Source organism: Balaenoptera musculus, chromosome 14 (genome assembly GCF_009873245.2).
Source record: "Balaenoptera musculus isolate JJ_BM4_2016_0621 chromosome 14, mBalMus1.pri.v3, whole genome shotgun sequence".
NCBI lineage: Eukaryota > Metazoa > Chordata > Mammalia > Artiodactyla > Balaenopteridae > Balaenoptera > Balaenoptera musculus.
In genome coordinates this window covers 37,905,006-37,932,975 of record NC_045798.1, presented here as the reverse complement: position 1 = coordinate 37,932,975, position 27,970 = coordinate 37,905,006, and the positions used below count along the sequence as shown (strand labels likewise).

The window sequence follows — 27,970 nt, the reverse complement described above, 5'->3', positions numbered from 1 at the left end:
TGTCCAAGCGGAGCAGAGATAAACTCCAGACTGCAGGTTGCTCAGACACAAGGGTCAACTTCTAAGGGCCCCGAAAGGCAGGTGAACCAGTTCAGAACAGTCAGTGTGACCTGCTTAGAAAGTACTGAGCATCTAATAAGTATTGATTGGCTAATCCCTCAAAACTTGCAAAGGGGGCCCAAGACAATCTTGAGATTTCAGTAGCCAGAGAGACCCAGACAACACCTGGCTATGGTGACTCTCTAAATTGCTTTTTTTTTTTTAATTTTATTTATTTATTTATTTATTATTTATGGCTGTGTTGGGTCTTCGTTTCTGTGTGAGGGCTTTCTCTAGTTGTGGCAAGTGGGGGCCACTCTTCATCGCGGTGTGCGGGCCTCTCATTATCGCGGCCTCTCTTGTTGCGGAGCACAGGCTCCAGACGCGCAGGCTCAGCAGTTGTGGCTCACGGGCCTAGTTGCTCCACAGCATATGGGCTCTTCCCAGACCAGGGCTTGAACCCGTGTCCCCTGCATTGGCAGGCAGATTCTCAACCACTGCGCCACCAGGGAAGCCCTCTAAATTGCTTTTAAATGAATCATTAGCTGAATTTTCAGTTCAGCTAATTAATTATCAAATTGTAGTAAAATACTCACTTATATGCTAAATGTTATCACTTTAGTTAAAATGTGTTTGCATATATTTTTTAAAATGCCAAACGACTATGTAAATAATCTTCAAAATGTTTTTTAATTAATTTTTATTGGAGTATAGTTGATTTACAATGTTGTGTTAGTTTTTGCTGTACAGCAAAGTGCATCAGTTATACATATATGTATATCTACTCTTTTTTAGATTCTATTTCCGTATAGGTCATTATAGAGTATTGAGTAGAGTTCCCTGTGCTATATAGTAGGTCCTTATTAGTTATCTCAAAATGGTTTAACTAAGCATTTACTTTATTTCATATTGTTGCTTATGCTTTCAATCAAAGAAATTTGTTTGGCCTATAAAAGAATATACATAGAATAAATTTCAATTTTATTTATTTATTTTATTATATTATTATTTTTTTTTTTTTTGGCTGCGTCCAGTCTTAGTTGCAGCATGTGGGATCTTTCGTTGCAGCAGGCAGGCTCTCTTGTTGTGGTACGCAGGCTCTAGAGCATGTGGGCTCAGTAGGTGTGGCGGGCAGGCTTAGTTGCCCAACCAAGGATTGAACCTGCATCCTCTGCATTGGAAGGCGGATTCTTGACCACTGGACCATCAGAGAAGTCCCATAAATTTCAAATTTAAAAATATATATATATATATTTTTAATTAATTAATTTATTTTTTTTTTTAAGGCTTTAATGAGTCCTATCAAAACATATTTGTGGGGACTTCCCCGGGAGTCCAGTGGTTAAGACTTCGCCTTGTGGGGGTGTGGGTTCGATCCTTGATCAGGGAGCTAAGATCCCACATGCCTCACGAGACATGCCTCGAGGCCAAAAAGCCAAAACATAAAACAGAAACAATATTGTAACAAATTCAATAAAGACTTTAAAAATGATCCACATCAAAAAAATGTTAAAAAAAAAAAAATTTGTGTGTGCTCACTTCGGCAGCACATACAAATACTAAAATTGGAACGATACAGAGAAGATTAGCTTGGCCCCTGCACAAGGGTGACATGCAAATTCATGAAGCATTCCATATTAAAAAAAAAAAAAAGTTTGTGTAAGATAAAGTAACTCAAGGTCATTGTTCCTGATCGTGTAGACAGCCCGCCCTCTAGTGTTTCTTTCTAAACCCTACCGCATTTTAAACCATACTCTTAATCTCAAAATGTTAGGTTAATAGGATTAAGAACTGTGTCATCAAATAGAACAAGGCAAAATCCCTGACACAGACAAAAATTAAATCAGAGAAAAGTGAAGGTTCTTCCAGAAGCTGGTGGCAACCTCACTGGGGAGAGCCTGCAAAGTTGGTGGTAAATATATTAAAACTTCATTTGGTAAATAGGGTCTTAATAGAAAGAGAACTAGTTCAAATGATAACCGTAGATATAAAATGTGATAGCTTTGTAACTACTAGTATTTTTAAAAGATATTCCAAATGTTGATTAAATAATGGAGGTTTTTTTTTTTTCAAAATAACAAATATACATAAAGCAGATAAATATCCCCTTTGGGAGGAATTAAGATAATCTAAGTTATTTTATAGATATAACTTTATGAAAGCATACATTTTTATTTGGAATGTTTGCAACTAATATTTATCAGATTAAATTTAAAAGGAAATTTATTATCTGAGAAGAAACAAATTTAACTGTGCATGATTCATACATCCTGATGGACTTTATAAGATGTATGAGAAAAATCTGAGGGGTTTTTGCTTTCATAAAAAAATAAGTAGTAAGCCATTTAGATTAAAACTTACTTGTGGACTCTGAATTTTGAAAAAAAACAGTCCCTTTGACATATCTAATTATGTGTTTGGGGATGTTTACTGTTGACAAGGAAATAAAATGCAGTTTGGATTCTATGGGGCTGTGATCCATGCTATTGGTTGCCCTAAATTTCAAATGCTTCAGATGATGACCTTATTTAACTGTCAGGAAGAATGTAAACAAAATAGGGACTTGGGTTGTCTTTTTTTAAAATTTATTTAGATTTCAGGTTTCCTTATGTCTCAGCCATATCAGCATACATTGTCTAAAGTCATAAAGAAAAACTGACAGAAAAATGCTTTGGATCACCATGTGTTTTCAATTGATGCCAGTAGAAACTGACTTAACCTAAGGCATTTGATGCAGGTTTATTTTTCCTTTGCAGTCACAGCGGAAACATGAAGCTGCCACTCTTGGTGTTTATTGTGTATCTGCTGTGGTTGAAAGATTGTCACTGTGCACCTACTTGGAAGGACAAAACTGCTATCCATGGAGACCTGAAGGGTAATGTTTTGTTTTTTTATCTGCGCTGTGTCCCCTTTGCCTGTTTGCATGTCCTGCTGGCATTTACGGTGATTTACAGTTGAGAGATAACCGTATTCAGGATGCCCTCTAGTTTCACGGTGAGATGTTCTCCAGGCACTTAAGCCAAGTAGACAAGACGCCAAGCATCTGGATAAAAATAGAAAATTCCAAATGCGACTCTGAGAACGGTCCACATATCCAGATGTTTGCCATCACAGAGATAAAACTTGCCAACGTTTTGGGTTGCATTGCTTGGTCTCATCCAGATGTTTGGTGTCCTCTGAGCACAGTTTTAATGAACAGTGAAATTCTTTTCTAGCATTTGAAAAATTTAAACAATTAAAGTAATCCATGCAGTTATTCTTGAGATAGTGAAAGAATGGGTTATAATGACATTGAATCTGGTTGGTCTGTGCTCATTAACTTGTGGCCTTTGCTTGATGAGATATGCTTTGAGTACTTAACAGTTAGGAAAAGAAATTAGTTTAAACGTTTCTTTTTGGGGATCTGTAATTAAATTTGGAGGCCAGATTAAGCTCCTTTGGCGGCCACATTGGCTATTGTGAAGAGAGAATGACAAACCATGAATTTCATACTCACTAAAGGCTTATTAAAGGGGTGTAAGAGATGTCCAGTAGGTTATTAAAGAATCTTGCATTATACAAGATGCTTTCTAGGTTTTATGCCTCCTGGGAAGGTAACTGAAGCTGAAAGAAAAGGAAATTGTTCACTCTGTTTAAGGTTCCCAGTTGGGCATTTAATATAAATTGTCTGTGAAGAAAATTCAATGTTTTCTTCTAATATAAACACACTTGAGTTTTAAGGGAAAGAAAAACAATTGGATAAATGAAAACAGGCCCTGAGGAAAATGATAAGAATAGGGTTAAATGAACTCTGACTTGGCTAGAAGTTCAGAAGTGAGGAACAGAAGGTATCACCCCGGTGGTAGCCGTGTCCATGTGGCAGCTGACAGCCCAAATCATTGTGATCTGCTTTCAAAGTTTGATGCTGTAAAAAAAAAAAAAAAAACAATTAAGCCTCTGCTGGGGGAACATGAAAAGTTGGTGAACTCATTGTATTCTGATACATTGTAATCTGATCAGCTCTCAAAGGAAAAAACTACAACTACATTGTAATCTTTTAGGTTTTTCCAAGGCTGGGGAGATGGATATAGATGAAGAGGTGAAGAAGGCTTTGACTGGCATGAAGCAAATGAAAATCCTGATGGAAAGAAGAGAGGAGGAACATAGCAAACTAATGAGAACCCTGAAGAAATGCAAAGAAGAAAAGCAGGTACAGTCATTGAAAATCATACCTGTCCTTAACTATATCTGGACCATAAATAGTGCATGTCTGAGTGCACTGGAAGAATTACTTATTTACCCTAATCATAGATTTTCTGGAGAGCAGCCCTTATTGGAGGAAGAGTTTGAAGAAAATTTCAGATTTCTTCAAAGAACATATTCCTTGTAGATTAGGCCTTCGAAGGACTCCAAACTCGGGAATTTGGGGGATTCGGCTCTGTTTGGGAAGTGCTGCTTTCTTAAAAATGCTTTATTGGTGCCTTTTGAGTTGGGATATTGTGTCAAAAGTGTCTGGGAGTTTTTGGCTACATCAGTGGCCTCCAAAGTTTTTTTCTTTCCCATCCCTATTACCATAATTATTGTCAGCATCCACTCCTGAATATATGCATTTTAATTTATTTATTCAATTAGACACATGAATTGCTACCGTTACTATCTCAAGGCACAGAATGCACTTAGGGATCATCATTAGCTTGGGTAGATGTAAGTCCATATTTCAAATAATCTAGATATTTTGAAAATTTTTTAGCTTATTGCCAAATCTGATTAGATCATCATATCTTTACTGACACAAGGCCAAAGAGCTTGTAATGAAAAAGTGGCAGCCCTGCCATTTGCTTCTTATCTACCTGAGCTTAAGTTATTCATATTTTTTAATCTGCTGGGGTTTTTTTCCAAGAAACTTTTAAAGCCTCCTGTTCATTTAGTGAGGGCTAGTTTAGTTAAAAGTAGTTTAAAAACAACATTTACCTGAGTCCTCTTAAATGGCAAGTCATTGCAATTGGCTCCAAGCGAACAGAGAGAGGCAACCAGTGTCTCTCCCGCAGGGTCTTCACGCACAGCTGGCCACACACAATGGCCTGACACAAGCACCAGTGCATGTGAAAGAGTACATCAGCCTCATCAATTTTTTTAATTCAAATACCTTTACTTAATAGTTGTTGTCCAAACTGTGTATCTTATCAATGGGGAATATACATTATATTCAAATGTCTATGGGCCATATTAAAAACTGTTCATATGTTACAGTATAAAGCTCAATACATTTCTAAATTATAGACATTGCATGGCTCATAGTTTAATATCATTAACCATTAACATGACACTCAGAACAGTTAAAAAATTTTTAAGTTTATTTTCCAACATACCTTTATAGAGGATATCAAAACTATAACAAAAATAATTTGGAAAATATTTTAAATTTTAAAATTGGGAGTAAATTACTTTTAAATTTTATTTTCATGAAAGCATTTTTAATTGTGGTAAAATATACATAACATAAAATTTGCCATCTTAACCACTTTTATGAGTACAGTTCAATAGTATTAAATACATTCACAGTACTTCCCTGGTGGCGCAGTGGTTAAGACTCATGCTCCCAAGGCAGGGGTCCCGGGTTTGATCCCTGGCCAGGGAACTAGATTCCACGTGCATGCTGCACCTAAGACTGGCGAGCTGCAACTAAGACCCGGCTCAACCAAATAAATAAATATTTTCTTAAAAAGGCACTCACATTATTGGACAACCAATCTCCAGAATTCATCCCATTTTGCAGAACTGAAACTCTATACCCATTAAACAACTCCCCATTTCTCCTCCCCATAGTTGATTTTTAAATCTAAAAAACACAAATACAAGTTCTAATATCTCTTCTCTAGACCTTGATCTACACCTAGACCTGTAGACCTATAAAGTTGGGGGTCACCAAGCTCCAGAGCTGCTGGAATTCACGGTGGCCACTGGGTGTCCCCTGATCCACTGGAGCAGGGCTACATCACAGGCTGGGACCCCAAAGCTGTAGTCAGCCTGTCACCAGCTGGTTGATTTTGCAGCCATCCCTCTCCCTGCACCACACAGGGTCCCTGTCGAGGAAAGGAGATTGCTTGACCAGCAGCTGGAAGCCCTCCTCCCTTTTGGCAGAGATCAAAAGACCTTGAGGAAATGAAAACCAGCTCTTCATGAGGAAAATGTGGAAGCCCCCCTAGCTGTGTTCTTCCCTGGTGGGCTTGTGAGTCTGGCCACCAGGAATAACCACACTAGATATCATTCACAGGCCCTTTATAAAGCACATTATCACCTGCAGTCCTTCCAACATCTGAGTAAACCATCACTTTCATTTTACAGCTAAGGAAACTGAGTTTCGAGATGTTAATTAATGTGTTGTGTTTTTTTTTTAAATTTTTATTGGAGTATGGTTGCTTTACAATGTTGTAACCCTGTCATGACTGACCCAGGAGAAAGTCCACTGGCGCTGTGCCTGTGGAAGACCCAGTGACTTTCTGTTTTTCTCCCTTTCCCGGGCCTCCTGGCAAGCCAAGGAGGGAGCACATACTATGGAAAGAATGCTTGGTGTGGGTCAGCTTAGCAAGTGTTAGTTCCATTTCTGACCCTGAAGAATCCCAGGAGCTAGTAGAATTTTTATTATTTCTTAAGACCAACTTATTTTATTTTTTAAAAAATCATTGAATTATACTCTTAAGGTTTGGGTACTCATTTAAAAATTCATTTAAAAAAGGAAAAACCTGTTTAACCCTGAGTCTCCCTCCCTAAAATTATTTTCAATCTAAAACAAAGGACACTTCACACAAATTACAAATTGACAAACATGGGGTGGGTGCCCCCAAGTCTCCCAGAACAAAACGCATCCCATCCTCAGGTGATCCAGTGTAATCTCGATCCTCCTCGTCAGCTTCTCCCTGTTTATATTTAGTGGGAGCATCTGAAACTTGCTCTTACTAAAGTGGGAAACCCTACAGCAGCTTCAAGTGATTCTCCACGCCCCGCACCCCCATCCAGGTTTGTGTGGGACTTTGAACTGCAGGAAGAGGGTTCTAAGTATGGAATCTATCGCTGGGTGGGACATTTAGGCGGAAGCAGAAGGCATGGACAAGGCATTCCTAATCCAGAGACCTACTTCCTCCATGGCAACATTTCAGTACCAAAACTTGGGCCATGTGATCTGGTCACTGGTTCTTGTTACGCTCTTGGAGGTGAGTGGAAGGAAAGCAGATGATTACGGACTATGTGCCTTGCTTGCTCATCTCACTTAATATGCAACCTTCAGAGGTAGATCCTACAGTTATTCCTATTTGCTAAGAAGGAGACAGGGGCTCAGAGATGTTAAATAATTTGCCCAAGGGTCCACAGTGAGTGTAGTTTGTAATTGGAAATATTGGGATTTCGGTTTATAGTGACAATGGGCAGAATATTTAAAAGACTGATTGAGAAAATCTGGGCAGTACTGTTGCCTGTCCTGGTGAGGCAACCTTTCTTGAGAAGTTGTAGGATTCCAAAATTGTTCTGCAAAGCCCAAAGAGACAAGTTAAACCTGTCTGGATAACGAGGTGCATTTGGCAGACTGGAGCCCTGCCAGGTTTCTTATGTGGGACGTAGCAAATGACACCCGGCTTAGCCCCAGGATTCTGCCATGAGGGCAGCTGAAAAATCTGAGCCCTGCAGAGGAGATGTGGGGGGATTGTCAGTGCCCAGGTGTTTCTTTGGACTTAATATGCCAGGAAAGGGTGATTTCTTTTTCTCTTACTGTAGGTAAAAGTGCATACTACATTGGTGTTAGAAACTGTGCTCCCTCATGTTTTTTTTCACTTAAGGGAGTCGCCATCCGCTCTGAGGCTTTCCCCTAAATCCCCTGAACTACTTCTCAGGCCTGGAGGGAGCCGGTCTGCAGAAGCCCACACTTGCAGGGAGGCGGGGGGTCTACGTGGGGCTGGCCCGGGGGGAGCTCTGGGGGCAGGGCTGACGTTCTCAGGGACATGTGTCGCTTCTGCTGGGCGGGACCTGGCCGAGTACAGCAGGCACCACAAGGGGGAGTGCTTGGAATATGGATGAGAAGAACGAAGCCCCTCAGAATACAGCATCTTTGCCATTAGAATGCAACTCACTACAAGAATTGTGATATACAATACACAGGAATTTGATATACAAGATTTGATTTGATGCACAAGAATTGTGCTTCCTTGCAGTGTTTAAGAACATACAAAAATTAAAAGCAGCATAAATGAAGGAAATAAATGTGTCAACTTTGTAAGCCTTAAAAACCCATCTTCCACATCCTCCAAGGACTAGAAGTGAAGAGAGACAAGTAAACATATCAATTACAGTCATTCAGCAGAGTAGGGGCTGTGTCTTCATTGTTGCTTCACCCACAGGCAGCGAATGTCCATCCCATAGCAAGCACTCAATAAATAGCTGTTGACTGTATGAATGAGCAGGTGGATAAGAACTGCCCGGTCTTCAATAGCGATCAAGCAGTGCTCTTCTCTTAAGTTAACAGAAAGCTTCAGGGTAGATCTGTCAGACGCTAAGGGCTTGAAGAAAGAATGAGGTTTAGTATTTTTTGTTTTTGTTTTTGTTTTTAATTTTTGGCCGCCCCGCAGGGCTTGTGGGATGTTAGTTCCCTGGCCAGGGATCGTGGAACCCGGGCCCTTGGCAGTGAGAGCGAGGAGTCCTAACCACTGGACCGCCAGGGAATTCCCAGAGGTTTAGTTTAGAATACGCACATTTTGTAAAGAGTGAAATCAACTAAGGTACAACACATAGAGTCATGAAATGGAAATAAGGTGTGTGTTTCTACTTTTTAATTAGGAGGCCCTGAAACTTATGGATGAAGTTCAAGAACATCTAGAAGAGGAAGAAAGGCTATGCCAGGTGTCTTTGACAGGTTCCTGGGATGAATGCAAATCTTGCCTGGAAAGTAACTGCATGAGATTTTATACAACCTGCCAAAACAGTTGGTCCTCTGTGAAAAACAAGGTAAGGGAAAAATAGAGCTCAAGGTTTCTAAGTTCTTAAGGTACGTGCTTCAGCTTACTTTTAAAAATTAACTTATGTTAATATTTAGAATATATATGGATGATCTGATATTGGCCTTTTGCAACCTAGAATCTAGCATTCATGCTTATGTATGAATCACTTGTGGATATATAATTTTTAAGTTAGAACAGCCATCCAGGGCTTGTCCCTCCCTTTCAGGACACTGTGTGTATCTCTCAGAAATACCCTGACTCTTTCTGCCTTGTACTTGTTATTTATGAACATGTTCCCACTAGATTGTAAGCTCTTTGAGGGCAGGAACCATATCTTATCTGCCTTCATTTAAGCACTGTAGGCATTCAATAAGTGTTTGCTGAATTGCATTCTGAATAATAGTATTATAGTCTCTGATTTCAACCTGCTTTAATGTTTTCTCTGGAGGCCAAGCCTTTGAAGGCATCCTCTGCCTCCTGAGTCTCTCCTTCAATGGGTTTGCCCTCTTGTGGCAGCACACACATGCCCGTGCACACATGTGCCCACATTCACGTCCCCTTTACCCCAATCCATGCACATCCTGTAGGACTGGCATGTTTCTTTTTTGTCCCCTTTGGCTCTCTTCTGGGCAGAGGGAATCACAGAGGGTGGTGACCTGAATAGGATGAGCTCTGACCCATAAAAGGCTCCTCTTCTCTTGGCCTGAATTTCCCTTCCCCTTCAAGAAGTGGGCTGAGTATGCAACGCAGAGAAATTCCCCTCTCCATATCAGAGCATGCAGTAATCAGACTCTGCTCCTGGCTTGGCAGTGCCATCCCCAATTACAGAAGGAACAACCCCTAGGATAATTCATATGCCAAGTTAATTTGCCTCCACTGTTAATTGCATCTGCTCTATTTTTATAGCCACTCTCTAACATACCAGAGTACACTGGATTGAGCACTGGCTGGAAGTCAGGAGCTTTGGGGACCATTCCTATATGTGCCTTTTGTGTGACCTTATGACAATTTCTTGGGCTTTTAAAGTTTCGTTTTTGTGGCTGGGTTCAGGTAAACAGAAGCTGGCAGAGGGAGAGGCAGATGATCCACCCAGATTACTTTTTGAGAAAGGCATGAGTCCTCTAAGAACCCCTGGAGAATCCTCTGAACAGCCCTTGAGCGGGGGTGGGGAGTGCTCCCACAGTGATGTTCGATGGTTGCTACGTTCCAAAACATACAACAGGGTCATATCACTATCATACAAGGGCAACTATGTTCTGGCATGAACTTATGTGTCACATAGATGAAGTAGAACATGGTGTGACTGCTGGAAGATCTCCCCCTGAATAGGAAATTCTATAATTAGAGCTTCATTCCTTTGACTACAGCCAAGGAGGGCTTTGATCACTGGTAATATGTAACATCCCGAAGTAACCTATTTAGCTGTATGAAGCATCTATAGTTCAGTGTGAATGTATTGATCTTTTCCGTGGACTAATTTATGAGATGAGAAAGAGGAGAGCATAAAGACACGAATGGCATGCCACTGAAGGAAAAAAAATAAAGAACTAAGGCACTGAGACAGAGGTGAAAGACAAGAGCCTTCTTCACAGTTTTCAGGCTGCACAGTCTAAAACCATGCATGCCAACCACCACCAGTACATCAGGACTGTGGCTTGTCAATAATATTGAAAACTTGGCCTTCTTAGGCCTTGGTAGGCAAACAGAAACCAGGAGGAATTTTAGACCCTATTTCCTTAGTCAAAGTCAAAGCCAGGTACATGAATGTTAATAAATTATCTTAAAGTGGATCACCTTTTCCTAGTTTGCCCAGAACTGTTCTTGGTTTGGAATGACTACTTGTAAGTTGACATTAAAATTCACAATAAAAAAATAGTCCAAAAGAAAATTAATTTATTTCATTTCTGTCCCCCATCCCACCCCACAGCTTGAACATTTTTTCAGGAAGATATATCAGTTTCTGTTTCCTTTCCATGAAGATAATGAAAAAGACCTTCCCATCGGTGAGAAGTTCGTTGAGGAAGATGCACAACTGACCCAGATAGAGAACATGTTCAGCCAACTGACTATGGATGTGGGATTTCTCTATAACAGGAGTTTTGACGTCTTCAAACAGATGCAGCAAGAATTTGACCAGGCTTTTCAATCATATTTCATGTCAGATACAGACTTCATGGAGCCTTACTTTTTTCCAGCTTTTTCCAAAGAGCCAGCAAAAAAAGCACATCCTGTGCAAAGCTGGGACATTCCCAGCTTCTTCCAGCTCTTTTGTAATTTCAGTCTCTCTATTTATCAAAGTGTCAGTGCAACAGTTACTGAGATGCTGAAGGCAATCGAGGATTTATCAAAACAAGACAAAGGCAAGTATTAAAAGATTATTTAGATATCTATGCTAAAGTTGAGTTTTATTTAACTTTGGAAATGGTAGCCATTTCTAAGTCATTGTACAATGTTTCTGACAGTGATGGTTTATGGATAATCAAAGTCTCACAGCCTCTTAGAAAAAGCTTTGAGGTCTGCCAAACACTAGCCTTCTCCCGTCTTTGTTGAGAGCTCTGTGGGGCTGTTCTCTATTTCTAAAGCAAAATTTCAAAGCTGAGAAAGAAAATGTTGGTAAGGTGAGAACTTGAAAAAGACAGTTGCCTCCTTTATTAAAGCTCAGGCAGATGCTTGGCTCTATTCTGCTTGAACATCATGGGGTTTCTTTAAAATCAGTCCAGTCTCCTCAACTCCCAGTTTGGGAAGAAACCTTAGTGCCATGTAAAACCAGGTCACATTTAGTGCCTTCCATGACCTCCTCTGCATCGCTACTGTAATCCCTTAGATCACATTATGTATGCACAAAACCAGAGAAAATACTCAGAGACAAACCCAAGACTGTAGAAATTTCTGTAAATGATAATAATCGCCTTCTACCAATACCACTCACGCCCTCTGATATTCCATGTTGGAAAAAGCAATGCTGCTTTAAGTTGTAAGGCAGAAGGAGGTAACTTCTTTGGGCTTCTGTGGAGGGCCTGGGAGCCGGCATCTCAGAAATGAGAGTTGCCGTGTGGGCCACAGGTAGAATCTGTGTTTCCTTGGACTTATCTCTATGGAACATTAAGTCAAGGACAGGGATGCTCTTCTCTAACAAAAAATGAAACGGGCTCCTTCTAGAAATCCTGCCAGTTGTGACAACATGGATGAACCTGGAGGACATTATGCTGTGTGAAATAAGCCAGACACAGAAGGACAAATATTATATCCCACTTACATGAGGAATCTAAACTAGTCAGTTCCTTCCTTGCACCACCGTCACCTCAGTGATAATCTGGAGATCCAGGGTCCCCTGCAAGTGCAGAAAGTAAAAACAAAAACAAAACAGCAAACAAAAAAAGCCTTTGTTACACCTTTATACTCTTCTCTCTCCAGTGTCCCGACCCTAACCAGACAGCAAGCTCAACAGAGGAGAGATTCTCTTCCCAGATGAGTGCATGAGGACAGTTTATCAAAAATAGGGCAGGCAGGGGCTGTGGGGTATTTGCGTGTGGTTTCCATCACTTTTCCGGACTGGTGGTAGGTGAGGAATAAACCTATTGCCCCTAGAAAATCCACCTAATGAGAATAAACCTTCGCCTCTTGCGGTAGGCAGAATAATATAATAGCTTTCCAAAGATACCCAAATCCTAATCCCCAGAACCTGTGAAAATGTTAGGTTACACAGCAGGGGAAAGTAAGGTTGCAGATGGAATTGAGGTTGCTAACAGCTGACCTTAAAATAGGGAGAGTATTTGGGGTTGTCCAGGTGGCTCCAGTGAAATCACAAGGGCTCCTAAAAGTAGAAGAAGGAGGCAGAAAAGAATCAATAGAGACAGCCTTATGAGAGGAACTTGTCCCTACTTTGCCAGCTTTGAAGATAGACGAAGGGGAACAGGAGCCAAGGAGGGTGGTGGCCACCATACACTGGAAAGGCATGGAGATGGATTCGCCCTAGATCCTCCAGAAAAGAACAGCCCTGCCAACACCTTCATTTAGCCTGCTGAGACCCACTTCAGACTTCTGACCTATAGCACTGTAAAACAACCTATGTTGTTCAAACCACTAAACCTGTGGAATCTGTTACAATAGCAATAGGAAAGCTGCCTCCTGTCAATTACAGTGGTTAATATCTTCTGAGTGTAAACTATGTATCTGGCAGCCTTCACAGATAGGCTTTATTTGTCATGATCATCCTAAGAGCCAAAATTAGAAAAGTAGCTAAAATTGAATAATGAACACTGTTAAAAGGAAAAAGGTGATAAAAATATGAAATATCTTGTTTAATATATTTTTTAATTTTATCGAGTTTTGTTTCATTTTAGTCTCCATATGAAAGAATTTCTTTCCTACTTTGTTCTTTCTCGACTTCAGTTGCTGAATCTGTTGAAACAGAATAAGATAGGTTTTGCAATTGTCCTCACTTGGCTTACAAATCCCTGGAGAGAATAGATGAGATCCATTCAATAAAACTGTGGTGTAGTAGCTTCACACAGTGCTGGGTGCTGGGAGCTGGGAGATCTGGGTTTTAATCCTGCCCTGGAGAATTTTGCTGTCCTTAATTTTCCTAGGGGGTAAACAGGCAAGTTGGGAAGGTAGATGATTTACTAGAAGTAACTGCCTAGAAGGGTCCTCAGGCTCTGTTCTGGCATGGCCGAAGGTAGGCTATGGGCTACTCTCATGAGTATAGCATGAGGAATTGGTTCATATAGCCCTCAATTTGCCATCCTTGAATATATCAAGTATTCATCTAGATGCTGTGAATAAGCAATGATTATGACACAGATGACACAGCCTCTAACTTTTAGGAGTTTAGTCCAGAGAAAGGAAAACAGGTCAGTGAACAATTACACTACCATATCGTAAGTGAAATGACAGAGGAAGTTATGGAAGAATGACAAGATTAAAATGACAAGACCAAATCCCTTCTCTCAAAGGACTCAGAGTCTAATAGAGAAGACAAAATTAACAGCACATAATGCAGAGTTGCTCTACAGTAGAACTCACAGGGGTTCTCTGGGGCGAGAGGAAATGCCACTAAATCTATAGGGAATGGGAGAAAATGACTCCCATTCAACAAAGGGGATGGCTGCCTTACCCACCAGATGATCTAGCAAATGCCTCGTAGGTTTTTAAACAATAAACTTCACATTTTTTGTTTGTTGCTTTTGGCTGTGCCACGCGGCCTGCGGGATCCTAGTTCCCTGACCAGGGATCGAACCCCTGCCCCCCTGCTGTGGAAGCACAGAGTCTTAACCACTGGACCGCCAGGGAAGTCCCAGTAAACTTCACAATTTATCTCGAAATGTTTCATTTTTTAACATCAAGGATTTAATATAACAGAATATCATCAGGTTAAAAATTAATAACAAATGTTTCCTAATGTGAAACACTCAGTTGGGAACTGTCAATTTGCTGTTGGACGACTTCTTTTTATATCATCATTTTTATATGGATGGTTAATTATTCCAGGAAAAAAAAGTTTCTTAAAAGTTGATCTGCTTTAGATGTTTTCCTAAATCTTTGACCTACTGTTTATAACATTATATATGTGAAACGCAAAAAAGAATAGTAATAAATACCTACCACCCAGTTTAAGAAACAGACATTTCCAATATCTTTGGAACTCCAATACACGTTCGAATTACAGCTTGAAAAAATTAAAATAATTACTAGAAAAAATTTTAATAGAAGCCCAAAGAGAAAAGTGGCTTACAATTCCCTATCTCGTTAACCCCAATGATATCAGAAATAATAATGATAAAAATGACACACTAAATTTAAAATAATTTAAATATACAAAGGAACAAAAGAAATGAAAGCTGCCCTCTCCCACCCCATCAAGTCTCTCTTCCAATAGAGTTACTATGAATAATTCCTCAAGATTCCTTCCTGAAAATAAAATTATATGCATTAACCTCTGTGTGGGGAGTGGGGTTTGGGGGAAGCAAGTAGTAATAATAGTAATGATGAGTAATAATGACAGTAATGAGACTGCTGGATTAAAGGATACATGCACTTTTTAATAGATGCCAAATTGTCCTAGCAACTGGTTGCACCAGTATGCACTCCTACGATTGAATACAGAACAAAGATTTTGCAAGTGCTGGTTAGAAAGAGAAATGACATTCTATCCATGCCTTTAAAGTTCAAACTGTCTAACGACACTGATGTGAAAATGCTGTTACTTGCAGACTCCGCCCACGGCGGCCTGAGTAGGACGGCATTGCCTGTGCGGGGCCGAGCGCTGCGCGGAGAACTTCGCCAGAACTCGTCGGAATGTTTCCAATTTCACGCAAGATGCCAAAAATGTCAGGATTACCTACGGGAAGGTAAATGATTATTATGTTCTCAGGGTTTCGATTGTATTCTGGTCAAAGGTCACAAATCTCACTTTTACAAGCATCGTGGATTCATTTGCTTCCCTTCAAGTTCTTTATGGCGTGCTCATTGCCATCCTGGGGTGCTCAGGGCAGGTTTATAAATGTTTATTATTCAAAGGTAGGTCAACTTACTTTTCCCCTTTTAAAAATTCCCTCATTATTCCCGTGAAAAATTTTTATGGTTAAAGACCAAACGAACACTCTTGTGTGCAAAAGAGAACTCTGAGCAAATTAGGGCAACTTCTTCCTTCTTACTGCAGAGAAAGGGAACCACCAATGAAGAAATCTTCAAAATGTGTAAGCAGATTTTTAGCCAAGTAAGTTTTTTTTCAAGTGGCATTAATTCTTTCCAGATGGTGGGTTAATTACTAATTAGTATTTAAATACAGATAGTAACTTCTCACAAGCCCTGAGCAGCGCATTTCGCCTCTTCCCAGATCTGACCAAGAGCGGCTTTCATTCCTTCCCCAGGTGAAAAATTCTCTCCACCGGCCCTTCCCCCTTTCCTCCGACCCTCATGTCCCTTCCCCTCCCCAGCTGAAGTCACTTCCCAACCGCTAGGGTCTGAACGCAAATTTTTTTTGCAAAATCCAAGAAGAGCTTTTGATTCCTGTGCTTCTGCTTTTTACCTTGCCAAAGCCCTAAGGGAAGGAAATTCTAAAACATGTGGCTAAGATTTGGAGCAAGAGATTGAATATAAACTGGACCTTTTTATTAGAGCAGATGTGAGGGTCTTATTTCTTCAGAATTGCTCCCTGAGTGACTTTCCGCACCTCTGTTTCACCATTTGGAAAATGAAATTAATATACACCTTCACACAGGTGTTTTGAGGATTAAATAAAATGTCTGAAGTACTCATGATTCTTATTATTCAAGTGTTTGTTTTTCAAGTCACAGTTACAAAGTTGCATACAGACAACAGAAGTTTTTACAAGAGAAAAATATACACTAATATACTGACCTCTTACAAAAATAGTCCCACTCAAACATGCCACCTATGTATCATTAACTTCCTTTAACTTCCAGTTAAAAGCTTTGAAGAATAATCTCTCCCTGATTGTCATAAGATAATAGAGAAGATGGGGGGGGGTGTGTGGGAAGTGATTGGAAGAAGGTGATTGAAAGGTACAAACTTCATTTAGGAGATAAATAAGTACTAGGGCTGTAATGTACAACATGATGACTATAGCGAAAGCTGCTGTGTGATATATAGAAAGGTTGTTAAGAGAGTAGATCGTTAAGAGTTCTCATCACAAGGAGGATGTTTTTTTCTTTTTATTGTATCTGTATGAGATGATGGATGTTAACTAAACCCACAACAGCAATCAATTCAGAATATATTGTGAATATGTAAGCCAAACCATCATGTTGTATACCTAAAACTTATACAGTGATGTATGTCAATTATTTCTCAACAAAACTGGAAAAAGAAAGACAATATATAAGAAATCAGATAATACAGTATAAACACATCAGATAATCAGTATACATCAAGTCACACAGTATACATGCAGTATAAATTGATTGCTGCAAAGGTAAAACAGAGGAAAGGCTGTCCTAATGTGCTCCCATACAATTTTTTTTTTTTTTTTTTTGGCTGCTTTGAGGCTTCGTTGCTGCACGCGGGCTTTCTCTAGTTGCGGTGAGCGGGGGCTACTCTTCGTTGCCGTGCGTGGGCTTCTCATTGCTGTGGCTTCTCTTGTTGCAGAGCACGGGCTCTAGGCGCATGGGCTTCAGTAGTTGTGCCTCGCGGGCTCTAGAGCACAGGCTCAGTAGTTGTGGCACATGGGCTTAGTTGCTCCGCGGCACGTGGGATCTTCCCGGCTCAGGGCTTGAACCCGTGTCCCCTGCATTGGCAGGCGGATTCTTAACCACTGTGCCACCAGGAAAGCCCTCCCATACAATCTAAACTTTTATATTTTATGATAAATGTATATAGAATAAAATAATAAAAACACATGTGCCTAATACTAGATGAAGAAATAAAACATTACCAAAATAGATGAAGCCCCCGCTGTGCCCCTTCCACATCACATCCTCTTTATCCCCTTATAAGGAAAGCGTTTTGGGGTTTTTTTTCCTTCCAGTTTTATTGAGATATAATTGACATACAGCACTTATAAATTTAATGATTTGACATCGTGAAATGATTAACACAGTAAGTTTAGTAAACATTCATCATCTCATGTAGTTAAAAAATTTTTTAGAAAGAAGAATATTTTTCCTTGTGATGAGAACTCTTAGGATTTACTCTCTTAACAATTTTCATATATAACATATACCAATGTTAATTATATTAATCATGTTGTATATTACATCCCTAGTACTAATTTATCTTATAACTTGAAGTTTGTAACTTTCAACCACCTTTGTCACCATCACTGACTATATTCCCCACACAGTAGGAAACTTCTATTTTGAATTTGGTGCTTATTATTTCCTTGTATTTCTTTTTTAAAAATTTATTTTATTGAAATATAGTTGATTTACAATGTGTTAATTTCTACTGTACAGCAAAGTGATTCAGTTATACATATATATATATACATTCTTTTTTCATATTCTCTTCCATTATAGTTTATCACAGGATATTGAATATAGTTCCCTGTGCTATACAGTAGGACCTTGTTGTTTTCCTTGTGTTTCTTTATACTTTTATCATATGCGTTTATATATAGCACACATACACACATATACCATACATAGCAATGTTTTACATGTTTTTAGTTTTTATATTGTCAAAGTATAACTTTTAAGCTTAAAAATATGACTCATACAAGTACAAAATGAGCATGTTAAGATTGATTTATTCCATTAATAAGGGAATGAGCAGAGTGATTAAGCTGGTTTAAAGGAGTACAGGAGAGACTGAAGTATTTACTGTCAAGGATAGACAGAATGTTGAAGTAAGATTGCAAAGTTAGATATAAAACTAGTTAATGTACTGAAGGGCAATAAAACTGTAACTTTTGCAGTTATGATTTCTATCAGACCAAAATAATTTATGTCTCTACTGGACAAAAATTATTTGCAACTTTTCAATCTGTAATTTACATCTAATTTCGTGGAGTCTGGCCCGAATCAATAGTGAATAGTAAATCCAACAAAGGATCATTTCCCTAGAGAATTAAGTAATCTTTGGGTGGACCTCTTAGACAATACTTTATGTGACATTGAAAGGACACACAGCCATTCTTCTGCATTGTTTCCAAGTTTTGGATAATATTTCTTAATAGTATAAATGTTATCGCTTATGTATTCTTTTGCACCTTGGTGTTTTACTCAGTACAGTTTGGGAGATTTAGTCCTGTGAATGCGTGTGGTTCTAATTTCACAAATTCATTGTTGTATGTTAATCTGTGTAAGCACATTACAATTTATTTATCCATTCTCCTGCTGAAGCACATTTAAGTTGCTTCCAGTGTTTTACAAACAACTCTTGTATGTTTTGTCAAACAATGATTTTGCCTCTTTTATCAACATTTGACTCATTCTTTGTTCTAAGACTAAGCATACAGCTGTAATTATAATCTTATATTTGAAAAATATAAGATAAATGAAATATGTTCCAAAACATTATAAATCATTTTTTTTCATTATTTACCATACATTTTTGGTCCCAATTTTAAATGGACTCACTGTAAGTAACTCTTTTCCCATACCAGTTACTGGTACTAGATGTATACACCTAAATTCAAAATAGTAGTTTCAAGATAAAGGAGTTTGATGTGGAATGGTCACGGTGGGGGTTCATCTGTTTGGGTTATATTTTATTTCTTAATATAGGAGGTAGGCACATGGAATTTATACCAAGGAATGTCTGTCTCCAGCCCAGTTTCTGTTACATGAGACCATATAATTATCAATTAAACTGGATCTCTTTTGAAAGTGATGTAGGCAATATTAATAATTGCTTGACAACCACAGGTATAAACTGGAAACTCTCATAGGCAGAAGGTGATACATGCACACTAGATTAAAGACAAAACGGCCACAATATTTTGCAGTTCCTCACATCAAAAGCTGGAGTCTGTTTTTTCAACCTGAGAATGTGGGCTCGGCCGTGGACCTGTCCTTAAGCAACAAGATATTGGCAAATGTGAGTGGCTTGAAATGTGCTTGTGAATTAAAGTTGTCCTCTCTTGCTACTGGAAGCCTTTCCACCACTGCGTGATCAAGCCCAGGCTAGCCTTCTGGAAGATGAGAGGTCCCAGCCATGCCAGCTGAGACCCTCAAAATGTGAGGGTCTAGACCATCCAGCCCCAGCTGAGCCAGCTCAGACATAAGAGTAGTCCAACCAACACACAAAAACATGAGAAATAATAAATATTTGTTTGTTGTGCAACAAAAGCTAATGGATGCATATTGTCACATTTCATAAGAGACACCTGCTAAATGTGGGTTTTCTTTCTTCCTTTTCTTGAAACACTCATTCTCATGTCTATATGGTGACTAAAAAAATGCCTTAAGGTACTGTGGGTCCCACTGATCATGTGAGTGTATTTTTTTAAGTAACAGCATTAAGATATAGTTCATATACCATAAAGTATACAATTCAGTGTTTTTTAGTATACTCACAAAGTTGTGTAACCATCATCACTATCTAATTCCAGAACAGTTTCACCCCAAAAAGCAACTCCATACTCATTGGCTGTCATTTCCCATTCCCCGCCCCTTTCCCCTACCCAGCCCCTGGCAACCATTAATCTGCTTTCTGTCTCTGAATTTGCCTATTCGGGGCATGTCATATAAGTGAAATCATACAATATGTGGTCTTTTGTGACTGACTTCTTTAACTTGGCATAATTTTTTCAAGGTTTATCCATACTGTAGCATCTCTCAGAACTTCATTCCTTTATATGGCTGCTTAATATTCCATTATATGGATATACCACATTCTGTTTATTCGTTCATTAGCTGATGGACATTTGGTTTGTTTCTACTTTTTGGCTATTGTGAGTAATGTTGCTATGAACATTTGTGTACAAGTTTTTGTTTGGACATGTGTTTTCAATTTTCTTGGGTATATACCATGAAATATATATGGGTCATATGGTAACTCTATGTTTAACATTTTGAGGAACTACTAAACTCTCTTCCAAAGTGTATGTACCATTTGCATTCCCACAGAAATGTACGAGGTTTCTAATTTCTCCACATCCTTGTCAACACTTGTTACTGCCCATCGTTTTTATTTTAGCCAACCTAGTGGGTGTGAAGTGGTATCTCATTGTGATTTTGTCTTGTATTTCTCTAATCACTAATAATATCAAGCATCTTTTCATGTTTTTATTGGCCATTTGCATGTCTTCTTTGGAGAAATGTCTATTCAAATTCTTTGCCCATATTTTAATTTTGTTATTTGTCTTTTTATTGTTGAGTTGTAAGAGTTTTTTTTTTTACATATTCTAGATACTGAATGCTCATCAGATATATTATTTGAAAATATTTTCTCCCATTCTATGTGCTGTCTTTTCACTTTCTTGATGGTGTCCTTTGAAGCATGGAAGTTTTTTATTTTGATGAAGTCTACTTTATTTCTTCTTTTCTTTTTTTCTTTTGGTATCATATCTAAGAAACCATTGCCCAATCCAAGGTCACACAGGTTTATGCTTATGCTTTCTTCTAAGAGTTTTATATATTTAGTTCTTGCATTTAAGTCTGTGATGCATTTCAAGTTAATTTTTGTATATGGTATGAGGTAGGGATCCAGCTTCTTTCTTTTGCAATTGGATATCCAGTTGTCTCAGTTTCACTTGTTGAAAAACTCTATTCTTTCCCCTGTAGAATTGTCTTGGGACTCTTGTTGAAAATCCATGGACAGCAAAAGTAAGGGCTTATTTCTGGACTCCCAATTCTCTTCCATTTATCCATATATCTATCCTATGCCAATTCCATACTCTTGATTATTGTACTTTGTAGTAAGTTTTGAAATTGGGAAGTGTGAGTGCTCCAGTGTTGTTCTTTGTTTTCAAGATTGTTTTGGCTATTATGGATCCTTTGCATTTCCATGTCAGTTTTGGGATCAGCTTGTCAGTTTCTACAAAAAGGGCAGTTAAGATTTTGATAGGGATTGCATTAAATCTATAGGTCAGTTTGTGGAGTATGGCTCTCTTGACAATATTAAGTCTTCCCATTCATGAAAATAGATGTTTTTCCATTTATTTAAGCCATCTTTAATTTTTTTCACAGTGTGTTTTAGTTTTCAATACAAGTCTTACAGTTCTTTTAAAAAATTTGTTCATAAGCATATGGTTCTTTTTATGCTATTGTGAGTGGAATTTTCTTAATTTCATTTTTGGTTTGTTCATTGTTAGTGTACAGAAATACAACTGATACGTGTATATTGATCTTGTGTTCTGCAACCTTGCTGATTTATTACTTTTTTAAAAATAAATTTATTTATTTATTTATTTATTTTTGGCTGCATTGGGTCTTCGTTGCTGCAGGCGGGCTTTCTCTAGTTGTGGTGAGCGGGGCTACTCTTCGTTGAGGTGTGCAGGCTTCTCATTCTGGTGGCTTCTCTTGTTGCAGAGCACAGGCTTTAGGGCACATGGGCGTCAGTAGTTGTGGCACACGGGCTTAGGTGCTCCACGGCATGTGGGATCTTCCCGGACCAGGGCTCGAACCCGTGTCTCCTGCACTGGCAGGCAGATTCTTAACCACTGCACCACCAGGGAAGCCCTGATTTATTACCTTTAATAGTTTTGTGTGTGTGTGTGTGTGTGTGTGTGTGTGTGTATGTATTCCTTAGGATTTTTTGTATACAAGACTATGTCGTCTATGAATAGAGATAGTTTTACTTTTTCCTTTCTCATGTGATTGTGTTTTGCACAAAGTTTCACCTTTAATTGAGGGAAATCTTTTTCCACTCTCTAAAAGAGTAAATGAGTGTCCCTTGTAGAATTCTCCTTGCCTAAAATCATGAGGGAAGTCACCACCTTCTTACCCCATAATTTAAAAAAAACCAAAACTACACCACTATTCTAAAAGTTAACAACTCTAAACTTGCAAATGAAGACATTTTAAAAGAATATCTGGATCTCCTTTCAAATGTATACTGTATCTTGTTAACTGTGACTGTCTTTGTTTTCAAAATATTTTATTGAATTATTTTCAAATGTACACTATTGCAAATTTTTTTACCTGCAAGTACAAAGGTCTCCCTCTCCTGAAGATCCCAACACAATTTTTGGAAAAGTGTGAAGGCTGGAGGATCTTGCATTATATCTACATCTCAAAAAGAAACAATAAACTGATTTTTAAGACCTGAGATGAGGTAATCACCTAGCTTCTGGTTGGTGGATTCTCCCCCACCCCTATCTTCCTGAAGGCATGGTTTCTTAGTAAACAGCGGAAGACATAGTCGAAAGAGCCTGTGATCTCTTTCTACAATAACAATATCTTATGATCCCAGATGCCCTAACACATAGACACGTCTGTAGTCTGCAGATAAATAATCTTTACACAGTATCAAGATGCTCATCAGCACAGCTCTATAAATTCCTTTAACCCTGTTTCAGTTCAGAAGGGCTGTTGTGCAATAATAACACAGAGCTGCAGAATCTTAGTGACTTGTAAACACAAATGTTTCTTTCTCTCTCTGTCTTGTCAATTACAGCTTGCATGGGAGCTCTGCTGCACATCTCCTCACTCAGGATGATGGAGCCTCCACCATATGGAGCAAAACTAGTTCCACTGTCAGGGGAGGGAGGGTGATAAATCCTAAACCATTCTTAAAGGATTCCTCCATCAGTAAGACACGTCACTTTGAATATGGCCACGCTCAACTTCCAGGTGGCAGAGAAGTGCAATCTCCCATGTGTCCTGATCAGAGTATAAGTGAGCAGCCCTAATGACCTTCAGAGACACTATGGAAAGGAAGACAAGGAAAAGGAACATTTTAAATCTTCAGTGTGTGCTGGCCCTGTGAGCAGGCATTTTGCAGTGTTATTTCATTCATGCCCATTGTACCTGGCTGAAAACTCACTCAAGGTCAAAAGGCTGGAAGTAGAAAGCTTAAGGGCTGGGACTTAAATCCACAACACCCAACTCCAAGTCCCACATACCTTTTTCTTTACCATGTTACTTTCTTCTTTGCTAGACTGTCCTGATGTTCCTAAACTATACACAAAAGTAGATGAGGCCCTTGAGTTGGTCAACATATCCAATCAGCAGTATGCCCAGGTTCTCCTGATGACCCAGCATCACTTGGAGGACACCACATATCTGATGGAGAAGATGAGAGAGCAGTTTGGCTGGGTGACAGAACTGGCAAACCAGACCCTAGGAACCGAGAACATCTTCAATTTCATAAAGGTAATGGAGAGACTCAAGAGCAGATATGGAGACTGAGTGTGCATACATTGATTTTTCTGTTAATTTACGTATTAATTACATCTGAATTTGAAAACAGGCTCTAGAAGGATATTCATACTTCCATTGTGATTGTACTCAGGCTGATTTGTGCATGGTCTTTAGAAAACAAGAAACTCTATAAAGAAAACCAATTTAAAACACAAAATACTTTCTAATCCAGAGATGGCTAATCTGCTTAGAGCTATAGTGCTGATACAAGTAACCGTGAAGAAACCTGGACAATGTCGTTTTTAAGGGAGCAGACATTCAGGTAAAGCAACTTGAGATCAAAAGCTGACTCTGAAACTTACCAGCTGAATAAGTTTGGGAAAGTTCCGTAATCTTTCTAGGCCTCAGTTTTCCCATCTGGAAAATGGGAATAATAATAGCTACCTTAAAATGGATGTCTGTAAAACAATGAGTATAAGTTCCTTATCCAAAACAAGAGCTCTGTAAATTATAGCTCTCATTAGCTTTTGACACAACAAGCTACTGACTTACCTTGAAAATTAAACACAGTTATATATTAACATTCACATATAAACATTGCCATCTTAAGTTGCACTTATACCATGTCTCCCACTTGCAGTCAATAACTCCTGTTGCATAACATAAAATAGTGATTGAATTTCTTCCCTGATGCGCCCCTACCACACACCATATTACATTAATATACGATGCACCAGACAAGTGATTTCTGATGAGGTTGGTATTGGTGGGCTCCTAAAAAGACCCAGATACAAAAATCACCGGCAGAGCAATTGAAGGTGCAATATTTTGTGTAGCATGTAATGTTAACAGTCCCCCGGGATCCCTTTACCAACTCCAGCTGGTGCTGCTGCTAACTGCTCACCCCTGAAACCTTCTCCAAAGGGTTGTCCTTGGGGCCACTTATGCTCCAGAGCTCCCTGCAGGATCAGGCTGAGGCTGGAGGTCACCTGAAGGCCACCTCCCAGATTAGCTTCTCCCTCTTCTCTATCTTGCTCGCCTCATCCCCCTAAAAGTTTTACTGAAAGCACCCTTAATAAATAACTGTGTCAGAATCTCAGGCTCTGCTTCTGGGCAATGTGACCTAAGACATTCTGTATCCTAGTGATTCACTCTCTTTCAAGGTACAAGGTTGTGGTTTGAGAGATAAGTTTAGAGAGTCACAACCAGCACATTAAACAAACAAACAAACAAAAGCAGAATAGGACACACTAGAAGAAAAAATATTAGAGTGCATTGCATTTAATAAGTCAGATGCATATGTCATGGAACTTTCATTTCCATGATGTGTGTTTATATATGTGTATAACTTATATGTAAGATGTGGTTTTTTTTCTTTTTCTATTTGAGTACAGTTGATTTACAATGTTGCATTAGTTTCAGGTGTACAGCAAAGTTATTCAGTTATATATATGTCAATATATTCTTTTATATATACATTCTTTCTCAGATTCTTTTCCATTATAGGTTATTACAAGATATTGAATGTAGTTCCGTGTGCTATACAGTAGGTCCTTGTTGTTTATCTATTTTATATATAGTGGTATGTATCTGTTAATCCCAAACTCCTAATTTATCCCTCCGCTGCCTTTCCCCTTTGGTAACCATAAGTTTGCTTTCTAAGACATGTGTGTTTTTGAGTCATGATGACAAATGTGTTTATAACTGTAGACCATAGTCAAAAGGTTTTGAAAGCCACTATCAATTCCTGCTGACTCTCTATTACTTCATTAGATAGATCATTCCCTAGAAGAGTAAAATAATGTAATATATTTGATCATTCTCACAAATATAGACTTTTAGTTTAAAGAGGAAAAATTCTTGTAAGGAATGAGGGAAAGAATAAAATTTTAAGAAAAATTTTAGCAGTGCTTTAAATCTTTAGAAAAGCAGAGCCCATATTTAACTGTTTTTGTCGTCATCAGGATTTCCATTCTATGCTTCAATTTGCTTCCATTCTAGTGGCTCTGAGTAACATTAACTGATTTAACTAAAATTTTTGATATTGATAACAAAGACACTTCTATACAAAAAACTCCATAGAAAATAAAATTATGGTTTTCAATGATACATTTTTCGAATAATAATCACCACTAAAGAGCACTCAATATTTGTCTGGCAATGTTCTAAGAACTTTTCCCGTGTATTAGATCATTTAATACTCTGTGTTCCTATAAGGTGAGTATGATTGTTTTACAAATTTTTCAGATGAGGTACAGAGAAGTTAAACAACTTGTCCGAGGTCTCACAGCTAGTAAATGGTAGAACTGAGATTCAAGGCCAAACAGCTTTTCTTCAGAATCCTTGGACTTAAACACTTTGCTGAACCGCTTGTAAAACTTATTTTTCTTTAAACAGCTCTTAGTTCATCATGTAATGGAAAGTGCAAATTTATAAAACAGCACATACTGAAGAGGGATCTTTTGTAAAAAAATATACAAATTCCAGCAGGTGAAAAAAGTTATGCTTTTTAGGTTGTAGTTACATGTTAGAGTTATAATTGTTTATTGAACTAGACGTAAACGCTTTATGCAGTTTTTATGTGTGTTATATGTATCAAAATGAAAAGGGGGAAATTTATGTTAGCTTTATAAACTAGAATTAAGAAATCACCAGGGCTTCCCTGGTGGCGCAGTGGTTGAGAATCTGCTTGCTAATGCAGAGGACACGGGTTCGAGCCCTGGTCTGGGAAGATCCCACATGCCGCGGAGCAACTAGGCCCGTGAGCCACAACTACTGAACCTGTGCGTCTGGAGCCTGTGCTCCACAACAAGAGAGGCCGCGACAGTGAGAGGCCCGCGCACCGCGATGAAGAGTGGCCCCTGCTTGCCGCAACTAGAGAAAGCCCTCGCACAGAAACGAAGACCCAACACAGCCAAAAATAAAGAAAGAAAGAAAGAAAGAAAGAAAGAAAAGAAGTCACCAGTGTTAATTTGGCTCCTTAATATTCTGCTTTAGTTTTTCTGATAGGGAAATTTATTTGAACACATTTTCAAAATAGTTCTTTTTTTATATAAATTTATTTATTTTATTTTTGGCTGTATTGGTTCTTTGTTGCTGTGCACGGGCTTTCTCTAATTGTGGCGAGCAGGGGCTGCTCTTCGTTGCGGTGCGCGGGCTTCTCATTGCAGTGGCTTCTCTTGTTGCGGAGCACAGGCTCTAGGTGCACGGGCTTCAGTAGTTGTGGCACATGGGCTCAGTAGTTGTGGCTCACGGGCTCCAGAGCGCAGGTTCAGTAGTTGTGGCACACGGGCTTAGTTGCTCCGCAGCATGTGGGATCTTCCCGGACCAGGGCTCAAACCCGTGTCCCCTGCATTGGCAGGCAGATTCTTAACCACTGTGCCACCAAGGAAGCCCCAAAATAGTTCTCTTAAGGTTACATCAAGTTGCATGTCATTACAGTTTCATTTAAATTATTAAAATCAAAGTATATGCCCTTGAGAACTCATTAAGAAAGTAAACGACATGCATTTCAGATGACTGGTTCTTACAAAAATCACACATACAACCATAAATTGTAAATTTCCTGTGGAAACTCAGTACAAAACTTGGTACATCACATTCATATTTGTGACACAGACAGTAGCGCTCACCAAATCTTCCATCCGCTCACTCACACTTTCTTGCTCCTCTTGCAGTTAAGTGGTGCCATGTGTTAAGTTCTGGCCAATGAAATGGGAACAAAAATGAAAAGCGTTATTTCTAGACTGAGATAGAGAAGAGCCTGTGTGTGATTATCCATTCTCTTTCTCTGCTGAGGATGTAAATAAAGCCATGCGTTATTACATGTGCTACAGCACATGTGAGATGATGTTCCTTTCTCAGCCAGGGTCCTGAGCATCTAGGTGGTTCAGAGCCCTTGTAATGGGCATGTAACATGAGTGAAGAGTAAATCATAAGAAGCCACTGGAACGCTGGGGCTAATTTGTTACCTCAGCACAACTTAGCCTATCCTGACTAATGTGGTATTAAATTAATGCTGAATGTGTGCTGGAATTTAGTAATCTTTTGTTGTATAATCCTTCTTCTTAGGTAGTTCCAGGTATTCATGAAGGAAATTTTTCCAAACGAGATGTAACGATGACAGATGTAAGCATTCTGCCTTCCCCTAATTTCACGCTCACCATCCCTCATGAAGAAAGTGCTGAGAGTTCTAACTTCATTAGCTACATGCTGGCCAAAGCTGTACAGCATTTTAAGGAACATTTTAAATCTTGGTAA

At 38.9% G+C, this 27,970-nt stretch overlaps 1 protein-coding gene and 1 pseudogene across 1 annotated transcript; both read left to right on the top strand.

Annotated features, from left to right (window-relative positions):
• The first annotated feature begins 1,568 nt into the window (after nt 1-1,568).
• On the top strand, nt 1,569-1,681 carry LOC118880439 (annotated as a pseudogene).
• Nucleotides 1,682-1,877: 196 nt separating this feature from the next.
• On the top strand, nt 1,878-27,970 carry CLUL1 (clusterin like 1). The gene is made up of 8 exons (XM_036824024.1): nt 1,878-1,951; nt 2,796-2,914; nt 4,080-4,228; nt 8,842-9,009; nt 10,930-11,362; nt 15,215-15,352; nt 23,508-23,722; nt 27,782-27,970. The coding sequence occupies exons 2-8, from the start codon at nt 2,809-2,811 to the stop codon at nt 27,968-27,970; spliced, it is 1,398 nt and encodes a 465-aa protein (XP_036679919.1). The 5' UTR covers nt 1,878-1,951; nt 2,796-2,808.

What these genes read in the sequence shown, in the direction of transcription:
- CLUL1 (XM_036824024.1), top strand. Translation starts at nt 2,809, where the DNA reads ATGAAGCTGCCACTCTTGGTGTTTATTGTGTATCTGCTGTGGTTGAAA. An exon ending in TATCCATGGAGACCTGAAGG is followed by an intron (nt 2,915 to 4,079) that starts GTAATGTTTTGT and finishes GTAATCTTTTAG; the next exon opens with GTTTTTCCAAGGCTGGGGAG. An exon ending in AATGCAAAGAAGAAAAGCAG is followed by an intron (nt 4,229 to 8,841) that starts GTACAGTCATTG and finishes CTTTTTAATTAG; the next exon opens with GAGGCCCTGAAACTTATGGA.